General features: G+C 52.9%; 1 protein-coding gene across 1 annotated transcript in view; it reads left to right on the top strand.

The window, feature by feature from the left end:
* PIK3C2B (phosphatidylinositol-4-phosphate 3-kinase catalytic subunit type 2 beta) overlaps nt 1-12,469 on the top strand; it is an 83,709-nt gene that overhangs the window by 46,445 nt on the left and 24,795 nt on the right. Inside the window, exons 6-12 of the mRNA XM_045014967.1 lie at nt 2,428-2,539; nt 3,398-3,477; nt 3,752-3,815; nt 7,192-7,338; nt 8,229-8,262; nt 8,759-8,954; nt 12,168-12,290. Of these exons, the coding sequence (XP_044870902.1) occupies nt 2,428-2,539; nt 3,398-3,477; nt 3,752-3,815; nt 7,192-7,338; nt 8,229-8,262; nt 8,759-8,954; nt 12,168-12,290 (756 nt within the window). The remainder of the gene's footprint in view (nt 1-2,427; nt 2,540-3,397; nt 3,478-3,751; nt 3,816-7,191; nt 7,339-8,228; nt 8,263-8,758; nt 8,955-12,167; nt 12,291-12,469) is intronic.

Here is a 12,469-nt window from a genome sequence, read left to right as displayed (position 1 = left end):
AGTGTACTCTCTATGCCACTGTCCAAATCATTTATGCTAGAACCAGACCTAGCACAGATATGTCCTTCCAGCTTGCCTGTGAATCATTGACAACTGCTCTTGAGTATGGTTTTCCAGCCAGTTGGAACCTTGCAATAGTTTCACCTAGGCTATATTTCCCTAGTTTGTTTATGAAAAGGTCATGTGAGACAGTATCAAAAGCCTTACTAAAACTGAGATATGTCACATCTACTGCTTCCCTCCTATCCACAAGGCTTGTTACCTCATAGAAGAAGGATATTAGGTTGGTTTGACATGATTTGTTCTTGACAAATCATATTGACTGTTACTTATCACCATATTCTCTTTTAGGTGCTTACAAATTGATTGTTTGGTTATTTGCTTCATTATCTTTCTGGGCAGCAAAGTTAAGCTGACTGGTCTGTAATTCCCTGGCTTGTCCTTATTCTCCTTTTTATAGACAGGTAGTATATTTGCCCTTTTCCAGTCCTCTAGGATCTCTCCTGTCCGCCACAAGTTCTCAGAGATAATCTCTTATGGCTCCGAGATCTCCTCAGCTAGTCCCTTAAGTATTCTGGGATGTGTTTCACAAGGCCCTACTGACTTGAAGACATCTAACTTGTCTAAGTAATTCTTAACTTGTTCTTTCCCGATTTTAGACTCAGATCCTACCCCATTTACACTGATGTTCGTTGTCTGATCTCCGCTAACCTTTTTGGTGAAAATGGAATCAACCAATGATCTATTGTTGTAGGGCAGAGTGCAGGCAGGAGGTGTGTTGGGAGTGCTGAGGATGTGGAGAAAATCAGAGAACCTCTCACTGGGACCAGGGTCTAGGCACTTCTGCCCCAGCCACCCCAATCGCAACCCCCCTCCAGGCCTTGGGATATCACTGTGCACTTAGTCCCACCACCTCAAAGTCTCACCCCTTCCCCATTCCTGAACTTGCCTGGTTATGTTATGGCAGTTGCACCAGCTGTGTGTGGGTTGCAGGTCAGGATGCAGGCTGTGCTGAGATAAGAACCAGCCATTCCTGCTGGAGCAGCCTGGGAGAGGCAGGGCTTCCTGCTGCAGCTTCCCCCACTCCTGCATTGTTCCCTCCGTCAGAAGAGTTTGAGGCAAGGGCCGGCCCAGCTCAGTCTCTGGGTCCCGGCTTGGGTTGCAGCAGAGTGCACGCAGGGTTTGGGCAGCCAGTGTGCACAGGAAGCAGGAGTTGGAGCCTCCCTCCTGCCTTGCTCCGCATTTGAATTGCCAGGTCGGGTGCGAGGCAACTTAGACAATAAAGCTGAGATTTTCAAAGCTGCCTAGGGAATTTCAGCCTCTGGTTCCCATTCATTTTAATAGGAACTGGGCATCCGTGTTCCCTGGGCAGCTCTGAAAGCCTCAGCGTAAAGCTTTGAAAGGAGCGGAGACACCATCCTCCTGCTCCCATCTCATCTGTAGCTCTGTTCCCTGTTCTCTCAGTGCCGTGCTTTCACCTCCCAGCATGCTGTCCCCAGCCCCTCTGGGTCTGTACCTGCACTGCTCCCATCTCTCCTACTCCGCACTCCTTCCCACACCCTCCTATTTCCAGGCCAGCCTGCCCTTGAGCTTGCAGGTGTTTTAACTGTTTCCCCCTCCCTGGGCACCTTGCACCCTGCCTTCGGGGGGCGCCAGTGAAAGCCGCACTGGGCGATTCTCTGCTGCAGCTGACAGAGAGAGATTCTGTATCGCAAGCTGCCTGCAGAGCATTTCAGCTCCTGTCGCTTCTAGACAAGGCCCTTCAGCCAGGCCAGGCCAGACCCAGAGTCTGGTTCCACCTGAGTTTGGTCTGTACTGAGTTTGTACGTGACAGTCGCCACTTGGGCTTCCTGTATTGTAGGGCTTTGCCCAGCCCCCACTGTAAGTTAGTGAAGCTCCGGGCTGCCCTTATTTATGCTGTGCTTCCCTGGGTCGCCCATGTGTAACCAAGAGTGAGGCCGAGAGACCCTGGTAGCCCGGTTCATCTTCTCCCCTGCTGCATCCCCATGGTTTATATTAACCGGGGAAGCTCCCCTTTTCACCCTTTCAGCATGGCACTTTGAGTGAGGGCCCATTTTTCAGTGGGTGAGGAGCTGAGAGGGCAAGTGCCTCTATAATAACTTTCTAGCACTTACTAACTAATCCCAATAACGTCTGTTTTAAAGAGGCAGGGGGGGAACTGAGGCACGGGGGGCGGGGCGGGGGAGGAGAGTGACTTGCCCAGGTTTAACCAGCCAGGCACTGGCAGGGCTGGAGTTAGAACACAGCCACTCCTGCGCCCCTGGGCTAAGATCCATCTGCTAGAGGCCCGGAAGATCTTTATCAAAGCAGAGGTCTTACATTTCCAGGCCTTTCCCTTCTCAAGCCTGTGCCGCAGGTTGGAGCGGGGCTCGGACCACAGCTGTCTTTTTTTGTTCATCCTTCCAGCAAACACGCCCTGGGCAGCCACGAATACATCCAGCACTGCAGGAAGTTTGACATTGACATCCGGCTGCAGCTGATGAAGAGGAAGGCAGTGCGCAGCGACCTTGCCAGGACGGTGAGCAGCTGCTCTCGAGGAGGAACTGAGAACGCACTGAACTGATGCCGCTGCTTGGGGCATTGAGCTCCACTGCTGCCAGGGCAGGGGTGGGGAGGGTCACCTGCTATCTCGGGGCTGCTGATCTGGGGGGACAAGGCCATGACGCCCTGCAAATTGTTGCCTCACCAGCTCCCTTCCAGCGGGTTCGGTTCTGCGGCTGCTTGCCACCTCGACCCCTGCCCACCACCAGCTATAAGTTCCCTACCCCCTGCCTTTCCCATTGCAACCAGGGCTTGCTTTGGGAGCGCTCATTTAGTCCAGCTTCTAAACTCCAGCAGTTCATCCTTGCATCCTTCCCAATGCAGAGAGATTTGCTAGGCACGGCTCTACGGAGGAAGCCATGGCTGGTAGAGATGGAAAAGACCCATTCGATACATCTGGTCTATCCCCTGCCCAGTGTGAGATTGTTCCTTGCCTCTGCCCACGCTAGTTCTAAATGTACCAAGCAACGGGGCTCTGGGGGTACTACTCCACAGCCCTGCAGATCTCGGTGTCAGGAAACGTTCCCCGATTATTGTCAGTGTAGGTTGTCCCTTATGTTAATTTAATCACAACACTCTCGGCTACAACCCGTTGGCCCTCCTCAGTGATCCCACCGAACCCAGGAGCCCCTACACACTTCTCAGCAGACATGGAGCTAGTGGCTGAGATTTTCAAAGATACTTACTTTTCAGTGGGAAGTTGGTATTTCAAATGACTTCAGCGACTTTGCAGATGTCAGCCAAAGAATCATACTAGGTACAGCCAGCATCCCTGACGGGAGGGGTTAACGCTAGCAGATCAGATGCACCTGAAACAGGTCTCTTTCGCCTACAGGTGAACGATGACCAGAGCCCTTCCACACTCAACCATTACATTCACCTGCAGGAGAGGCCAATCAAGCAGACCATCAGCAGGTAAAGAGGAGGGGACAGGTGGTGATATGAGGTATACAGCTCCCATTGGGGGTGCAGAGGGGTTTGGATGGGGGTGTGCTGAGCAGGAGGGTGGAGGAACATAAATGGATCCAGGCAGCAAGACACTTGCCCTGCTTTCCTGGGGCTGCACTTGAATGCCGTTCGCATGAGAGGGATGGGCTGTCCGGTGAGAAGTGGTGCAGAGGTGCCTCCATGGCTACCTCTCGTGCTCCCTCTCTCTAAACTGAGTTATCTTCTATCTCCTCCAATCCAGGCAAGCCCTGAGTCTCCTCTTCGACACCTTCCACAATGAGGTTGACACCTTCCTAGCAGCCGAGGTGAGTGTGGCTTGCCCGGAACAGGATGGCCTCTGTACTTGGACCCACACCAGTACAGAGCGCAACAATTTAACAGTTGGGGGTGAGGGGCATGTCTGGGCTTGTCTACACACAGAAGTTGCTCCAGTTTAACTTAAATCAGCTGTAAAAACAATTTTAGCAGAGCCAGTGCAAACCCCAGTGTGGACACGCTTATTAGATTACACCTGGTTTATAGCAGTTTAGTTGCACTTGCAAACCGGGCCTTGTCTACGTGAGAAAGTTGCACCTACTTAATTTAAATGGGTTTTTAATCTTATTTCATTGAATCTGCGCACACAGCTGTGTGGACACACATTTCCGCTTAAGGGGGTTTATTGTAGTTAAGCTAAACCAAAATAAACCACTCTTAAGCTGATCTAAGCTCAGGTCCATTTGGAAGACTTTGCTGGTATAGCTACATCTGTATACTACACCGGCAAAGCGCTCCTAGGCCACATCTACACTCTAGGGACACTACAGTGCCCATAGCTATGCCAGCATTACCCCACACTGTGACGCAGCCTACAGGAGTTTTTCCGTCACTGTAGGAACTCCACCTCCCTGAACGATGGTAGCTAGGTTGACAACAAGCGTTCTTCTGTCCGCATAGCTGTGTCCACGTTAGGGGCTAGGTCACCATAGCTATATCAGGCCCAGATGTGGATATTTCACATCCCCGACCCATGTAGTTATGTCAACCTACATTTTAAGTGTAGACCAGGCCACAGTGTGAATAGAGCTTATACCCGCAAAATTGCTCAGCTGTGTCAGTCACGGACCACATCTTCTCACACCCCGGACCAACGTAGTGATGCCAGGAAAAGTTTGTAGAGTAGATCTGGTTTCAGAGTATCCACACACACAGTAGCAACAGCTTAACTAAATCAGTTTAAAACCACACCGTTAGTTAATCCCGTGCAATTTGTGTGTGAAGACCAGAGTTGCGAGTGTGATTGGACTCCACAATGCCAGTCTTAGTGCTTCTAACAATACTTTGCCACTCCATAGCAACTGTCATCTACAGATCTCAGAGCACCCTTCATATGTGGGTCAGTGTTCTCCCTGTTGTACGGAGACGGGAAGGGACTGGCCCAAGGGAGTGGGGCCAGAGCTCAGATCTCCTGACTGCCGGGCCTTTTCTCTCACCACTAGGGAACGCTGATTCCTGTAATGAAGGTCCCATGGGGCTTTCTGTTCTGGGGGTGGGGGAGTTAGTTACCTACTTGATTTTCAATCCTGTCCTCTGGGACCCGGCGCATGTCTGCCAGTCACCCACATGCAGGTTTTTCCTGCTAAACCCTAGGGCCAATAACCCTCTCTTGTTTTCACTAGACACGGCCACGCCTGTAAAAGGATTGCTGACCTGATCCTGAACCTGAACCGTCTCTGCCTTATTTCACATTATGTTGACTCTCTCCTTCCTCATTCCAGTCAGGGATCCCTCATCAGAGCCAGTGCTCATCAGTTTTCCAGCCCAGCTTCGCAGACACAAGAGGCTGAAATAAGTCTAGAAGAGTGTGCCCCACCTAGGGGTGAGAGCAGAGAACTGAGCGTCAGGACTCCTAGGTTCTTGCACAGTTTTGCCACTGACTCCCCTCAGGAAGGTTGTTTTCACCTCCCTGTGCCTTGGCTCCCCATCTGTAAGATGAAGATAGAACTTACCTACCTCCTGGGATGACTGTGAGGGTTAAGTCATTAATGATTGTAAAGTGCTTTGAGATCCCATGACGGAAAGAGCTATAGAATGTGTATAATTACTATGATCCAAAACAAAATCTGACCCTTTATCTTTGGTCATTAATTTTTACACAGTCTTTAATTGGTAAGAAGACCAGGCACTTACTCTATGTGCCTCTTTCATGTGTGGATCTCAGAGTGCTTGGCAAAGGAGGGTAGAGGCCATTATCCCCATTTTTACAGATGGGGAAACCGAGGCACAGACCAGTGAAGTGACCCGCTCAGAGTCACACTGCATGGCCATGGGTGGAACCCAGGTCTCCTGGCTCCCAGCTTGGTGCACTAGACCAGGGATTCCCAAACTTTGTCATAGCATGGACAGCAGCAGCCCCTAGTGGCAACTCCAGCTCCATGGTTTGAGGTGTCCTGGCTGGAGTTACATATGAAGGAGTGGCACTGGCAGCATCATGCGTGTCCATAGTGCTCAGCTTGGGAACCTCAGTGCCACCTCCATTTCAATAAGCGTAGGTATCCGCTTCCCTACCCAGTCCAAAATCAGTCCTGAGTATCAAGTCTCAAGCCAAACAGGTTAAAGAGTGCTGAGAATCCCAGTGCTGAGAATCCTCATATCCCTGGAGAATGAGCCATAGCCTTACTTAGCTGATGAGGTATGGCCACTGGGTCTCTCGCACGTGACTGGGTGGGGCAGAGCCGCAAGCTTCCCCTCTGTGCTCTCCCAGTGCCAAACCCACATGCCGAAGGTGCCAGGATCCTGCCTGCTCAGCAGCAGGCCTGCTCCCAGCCAGGAAAGCCAGGTCTGCAGAGAATCAAGGACGTACGATGAACCAGGAGACAGATACTGGGCTGGGAACTTGCTCAGCATTGGCTCTGTCTTTTCTTTTGGGCTGTCTCGTTGGAGGGGACACAAGAATGCAGGTGCAGATGGGCACCTACAAGGCATTATTCCCACCACCTCCTGTTGCATTCTGTTTGCATGTGACTTTCTTTAGGTGCCACAGAGTCTCCTCTTTCTCCCTGATCTCTCCTGGCACCTCCTGGCTACATGTACCTCCCGGGAGTGGAGGGGGTACAAAAATGGAGGACAGGGCAAAGCTCAAGTGTCCAGCACAGTGCAGAGATCGCAAAGGGTCTCATTCCCCCCACCCCAGCTCTGTTTTTGGTAGCTGGGATGCAGACGCATGGGCAGTGCATATGCCATGGGACCCTCCTCTCCACCTCTTCTGGGCAGGTCCAGACCAGGAACTCCTCGGCTTTCCACCCACTCCCTTCCTCTTGGGCTGCTGCTTTATCTCAGGCATAATCCTTCTGCACTCAGCCCCCTTGCCACCTCCGCATGGCTGCTTGCGCTCACCTGGCCCAAGAGAGAGAGGTCTCTCCCAGGATGCCTGAGCATGGGTCAAGCTGGGACTGGCTGGACTGCGAATGCTACCGGTGGAGTCAGATAGAATGTGCTGTGGTGGGACAGAGGTGGTTAAAACGCAGGCGTCCTTGGGCCAGAGTTCCAGTGGATCTCCTTATGGCCCCTGCTGTAAGTCCATCAGATGGTGATCATGTCAGCATACCCCAGCAGTGGTGGTAAGGTCAAGCCATCTGGCTGCTTCGCCGCACTGCCCAATGGAGTCTGAGACCATGAGCCTCTCCCTGCTTTCCCTTCCAGGGAGACTTCCAGCTGAAAGCCGACCGGGTGATCCAATCCGTCATGGCCATTTGCAATGCCCTGGCTGCTGTGGAGTCCCAGGAAATCACTGGAGCCCTGAACCAGCTGCCAGCCTGCCCTTCTCGCATGCAGCCCAAAATCCAGAAGGTAAACGGCCAGGACCCAGAAGCTCCTCAGCCGGGAAGCTGAGCTTGGAGGAAAGGGGTGAAATTAAAGGGAAACTGAGGCTGAACATTAACAGTGTGTGTGAGCCGGGGTGGGGCTTCTGCCTGAGGAGATCTTTCTAGGTTGTGGAATAATCTCTCGGGAGAAGGGTGGGAGCATCATCTCTTGAGTCTGGCAAAGCCCAGCATAACAGACAGTACGGCGGGGAGCAGTCTGTCCTTGGGCTGGCTTCATAGGGCTTGATCCAAAGTCAGCGGGATTCCTTCAGTGGACACTGGATCGGGCCCATAGATTTCAAAGCCAGCAAGGCTCTGATCGGCTACCATAAGCTAGTGATCAGGATCCCTCTGACCTCTTGTGTAGCCCAAGGCCAGAGAATGTCACCTGGTGGTTCCCTCCACTGCAGGCATCATTCTTCCCTGCTACAAAACTGAGCCTCGAAGCTCACCCCTGAACTGGCCTGTATCTCCTAGGCAGAGGTCCAGTCTCATTTTAAGGACTCCCAAAAGCTGGTTAATCTAACAGTGAAGAGCCCATATGTGAGAACCCCGCTTCCCAGACTGGAGAGGGCATCTAGGTACATTTAGGTAGGGTAGTGGGTGCAAATAAAGGGAATCTGGCCCCTTTTCATCCGTTTTTTATCCCCCCCCCCCCCCCCCGCCAACCTACCACATGTAAAATTCCTGAACAGCTGAGACTGTGCAACTGCCTTCACTGTACTTCCTTGTTTGCTGCCGCTTGAGTGGCAGGGAATGGAAAGGCTCTGGGAGGCTGTTACATAAAGTAGCTGGCTTGGACAATTGCTTCCAGCTGCGTCTGAGGGCACTGCAATAACCTTAACATTGCTCTTCTGGTTTCTTTTTCCTTGACAGGATCCCAATGTTCTGGCCGTGAGGGAAAATCGGGGTAATTTCTCTTCTCCGCTCATTCTGTTGCAGAGTTCTTGGTGCTTTTGATCTTCAGATCCCTTCCCCCTATTTAGAGTGGGACAAACTTAAAAAAAACAAACTTTTTTGTGGGAGGAATGGCCTTTTCGGGGACGGGATTTATCATTTTTTTTCCGTTTCCAACAAAAAACCTGAAACGTTCGGTTTTCAGGGGGGGTTTGCCCCCGACTTGTACCCCCTGAAAAAAATCCACATACAGAGTCACATCGGCTTGAAATAATTTAATCAGCCCCCAAAAGTGTCCCACAATGTGCTTGAGCCCCTAGGCAGGTCAGTATGCAGGGTGTGGGTAGGGCATGACCATCTGTAGCAGGATAGAGGCAACCGGAGCTTCCATCATGCGCTGGCAGTACCGGAGACCTCCCCACCAAGGTCCAGCGTGTGAGGAGGGGAGATGGCGGGGGGCATCATTCCAGAGCATCCCCGTTTCATGCCTCATCTGTGCTCCCTTACAGAGAAGGTCGTGGAGACCTTGACAGCCGCCATCTTGGATCTGGTGGAGCTTTACTGCAACACCTTCAACGCAGACTTCCAGACGGCAGTGCATGGAAACAGGAAGCACCATCTGAGCCAGGAGGCCTGTCTCCTCACCTGTCCCCTCTCCTTCACTGTCTACGCCACGCACCGCATCCCTATCACCTGGGCAGCAAGGTATGAGGGCTTAGTCACGTGTCCCTGCTGGGTGGTGAAGGTTGATTGGGGGAGATTCCTACCCAGGTGCCTGGCTCCTTGTCTGGAGTTACATCTCAGGATACCCCTTCACTCCGTCTGGTCTGCGGCCGCCTAGCCAGTGTGGTCTCTCCCCGGAGGCCAGAAGCCTTGGGCCATGACTGCAGCTGCACAGTTCAAAGCCATGTTAAGTGTCTGGAATCCCGCCCTCATTCTAAGGCTCTCTGCCCTGCCTTAGTTTGACAAAGAGCATCTGGGCTGATTGCCCCTGGTTCACGTCGCCCTCTCGCATCCTCTAGGCTGGCATCCTACAGGCAGCATTGGGAAGAGCCTGCAGCAGGGCTGGGAGGGGACAAGGCATGAATTGGGGCGGCATCACAGTCTCTTAGCATCCTTTACAAGGACACTTGGTCCTCATGTTCCAGGCATCACTAGCTGAGGTCAGGGAGATATCTCCCTTTACAGTGGAGTATGGGACAACTAGGTACACCAGGGGTTAACACAACTGCCTCTGGACCTTCTGGCAAAGGCCGCTCTTAGGACCAGAAGCACTACTGCTCTGCTCTGTTCCACACCCCACGCCCAGCTTAGGCATTACTGAGTCATGGATACCTGGCTGCAGTGAACATATAATGTATGTCTACCCCCCCACCCCACCCCCCAGCCCTTCCATGCCATGTTACTCTCACCTCTGCGTGGTGAGATGTGTCCAGAGCTCCAGCTGGATTTCTGCAGGGAAGACAGGAGGCCAATGCACATGTGGGTGTCTTGGGCCTTGGCGCTGCAACGGACCATAGAATTCAGAGCTGGTAAAGGCCTATATAGGCTCATAGTCCATCCCTCACTGCTCTGCCAGGGCTGCAGAGAGTGCCCTGATGGGGGGTGTATCCGAGCCAGTGGGCTCCTGGGGATAGACAGGTCGGAGAGAGAATTGGAGCTGGCTGAGGGGTTCATTCCTCGTTGGAAAGGCTGCAGCAAGGATTAGTTAGTTCACTGAATGGTTGTCTCATCCCTGCCATAATCTAGAAGCAAAGAGAGACCTTCCTTGCCTTACCTGCATGCCCCGTAATGATAATACAGAATACGCCAGGAATATGGGCTTAGGCAGAGTCAAAGCTCGGGATGCCGGAGCCCCCAGAAATTCAGCCCGTTGGTGCTATGCTGGTGGGTGTTACAGGAAGCCCTGGCAGGGAGGGAGGGAGGGGAGCTGAGCCTTCTGTCTTGCCGCAGGGAGAGGAGTCAGAGAGGGGGGCTTGCGAGAGGCTGCGGAGAGCTAGTGGCGCCGGTGAGGGCGGCCTGGTGCAGTTGAGCTCTGCAGCGCTCTCCGTAGCCCAGCCCAGCCCCGTTTGCGCAGGCTGCACTGGAATGCTCTGGCTGGGAGAGCTCATTGCAGCAGGCTCCCCCCGGCTCATGCCTGCTGCAGCCCTAGAGACTCTGACAGATGGGCCCGTTCTCAGCGAGGGCTTGTGCCCTGGCGGCCAGTGGCTGTCTGGGCTTTTTATCCTGGATGGATAAGGGGACAATGAGACGTGTGTGGTGAGGGTTGTGTGTGTATGTCGGGGGCTGGGGTGGAGGAGATACTCCTTTGTTAGCTGCCTGGGCTTGGATGCCGATGTTTCACCCAACACAGGGAAGATGCCCATTGGTAAACCACGCTCCTGGCTTCGGCTGGCCGCCTTACAGAGCTCTGCAGCTCCAGCAACACGAGCCCGCAAAGGGGGTAGGAGACGGCAGCAGTAGTAGCAGCCGCCCCTCCAGGGACCCCTCGCCTTTGTCCCATCCTTAATGTATTCCAGTTGGTGATTGACTCCGAACAAAGGAAGTAGCCTGGGAAATCCAGGCATCCTCTGACCTTTGTTACCCCGCCACGCTCGGCACCTGTCACATGGCTGCATCCTTCTGGGAGACCCCCATGTGATGGCATTCTGTGGCATATGTCGATCTGGCTGTCTGGAAGGAGTTGGGCCTTCTCTCGGTAGCTTCCTCCATCTTTCCCAAAGAGAGAACAGCCTGGGAGAAAGATCCCATGGCTGATCTGGAGAGGCGGTGGAGAAAGGGGGATAAAATCCCCCACCCTGAGCTGAAATGTTCTGGGGTGGGGAATGGGCTAAGAGGAGATAGGGAGTTTGTGCTCAGAGTCAGTTCTCCCCTCTGGAGGGAGTCATGCGTCTGATCTCAGGGCAGATGAAGCAGTTTGGGTTACAGTAAGATTGCCACAAACTTTGGCCTGAAATTCCAGCCTTGCTGGCCACCCAAACCTGAGAAACATTTGTTCAGTATCCCCTCAAGCCCCCAGTGTCTTGTATTATCATGGAGGTGCCCGGACCTCTGGATTCCAGCCGCAGACCACAGCAGAGGACCCCCGCTCCGGGCAGCATTGCTGACCCTTCTGGGTAAGCTCCAGAAATTTGGTGGCTGTCCTCCCCAGATCTCTGAGCCCAGTTTCATGGACCCATTGGCCAGATTCTGGGGCCACTGATTTCCATGGAGCTTTGCACTAGCTGAAAATTTGGCCCCAGAGCTGGGCTAAGGATCCAAGTCTGTTTCTTCCTTTACCTCATAGCTGGGGGTGTCACTTACCCCTATGCCAAGCAAGCACCAAACCCTACAGCAACGTAAGTGAGTGGAGAAAGTCTCACCTGGTAGCATTTTACAGACCCAAGGTGCAAGGCAGTGGGGAATCGAGTCTGGGAGGGAGGGAAGGAGACTTATCCAGATCTCTGCATCTTCGTCTGAGCTCAGTCCATGGCTTGTCCAATCCCGTTAGGCCCCTAGAAGATGTCAGGTACATTTGAAAGGCTTCGGTTTACCTGTCACCTGCTAGATTTGGAATAAACCAAACTATTTCCCCTGTACACTGCTCCTGCTTTGTGTGCCACTGTGAGATGGGAGGAGGGAAAGGGGCAGGGAGGAGAAAAGGAAGGAAGAGATGAGGAATTGGAGGAGAGGGAGATGGAAATGGGAGTAGGCCAGTGTGCACAATGAAACTTTTAGTGTGCGGTAGCAGAGTCCACATGGCCTGTTAGTGCATGGCAGGCTGGTGCACTGTAGATTCACACCCAGCTTACAGTGCACCAGTTGTCCATATAGACACACCCACAGTGACTGGAGAAAGCAGAGATGAGGGCCCTTTGTTTCTTTGCTAGACATTGCAGGCATGTCTTTACCTCTCCATTTTATTTTCTCCTGTTGCAGTTACGAAGACTTTTACCTCTCCTGCTCCCTCACCCATGGCGGCAAGGAACTCTGCAGCCCCCTGCAGACCAGAAAGGCTCATGTGTACAAGTACCTCTTCCACCTCATCATCTGGGACCAGCAGTAAGGCAGCTCCCTGCTTAGCTCTGACCTGCATCCCTTTGCCTCGGGTGGGGAGGGGAGAAGAGGGACACCCAACAGTCCAGGTGTCTGTTGAAGGGGGGCTGGATGCAGTCTGCCAAGGACTGAATGCAGATGTCTAGGCAACCATGGCAGAGGCAGAGCTGACCCGTGGAATGAGA

The sequence above is a fragment of the Mauremys mutica genome, chromosome 4, assembly GCF_020497125.1.
Source record: "Mauremys mutica isolate MM-2020 ecotype Southern chromosome 4, ASM2049712v1, whole genome shotgun sequence".
Classification (NCBI taxonomy): domain Eukaryota; kingdom Metazoa; phylum Chordata; order Testudines; family Geoemydidae; genus Mauremys; species Mauremys mutica.
Note: the sequence above shows the minus strand (reverse complement) of the source record. Positions and strands in the feature narration are given on the sequence as shown.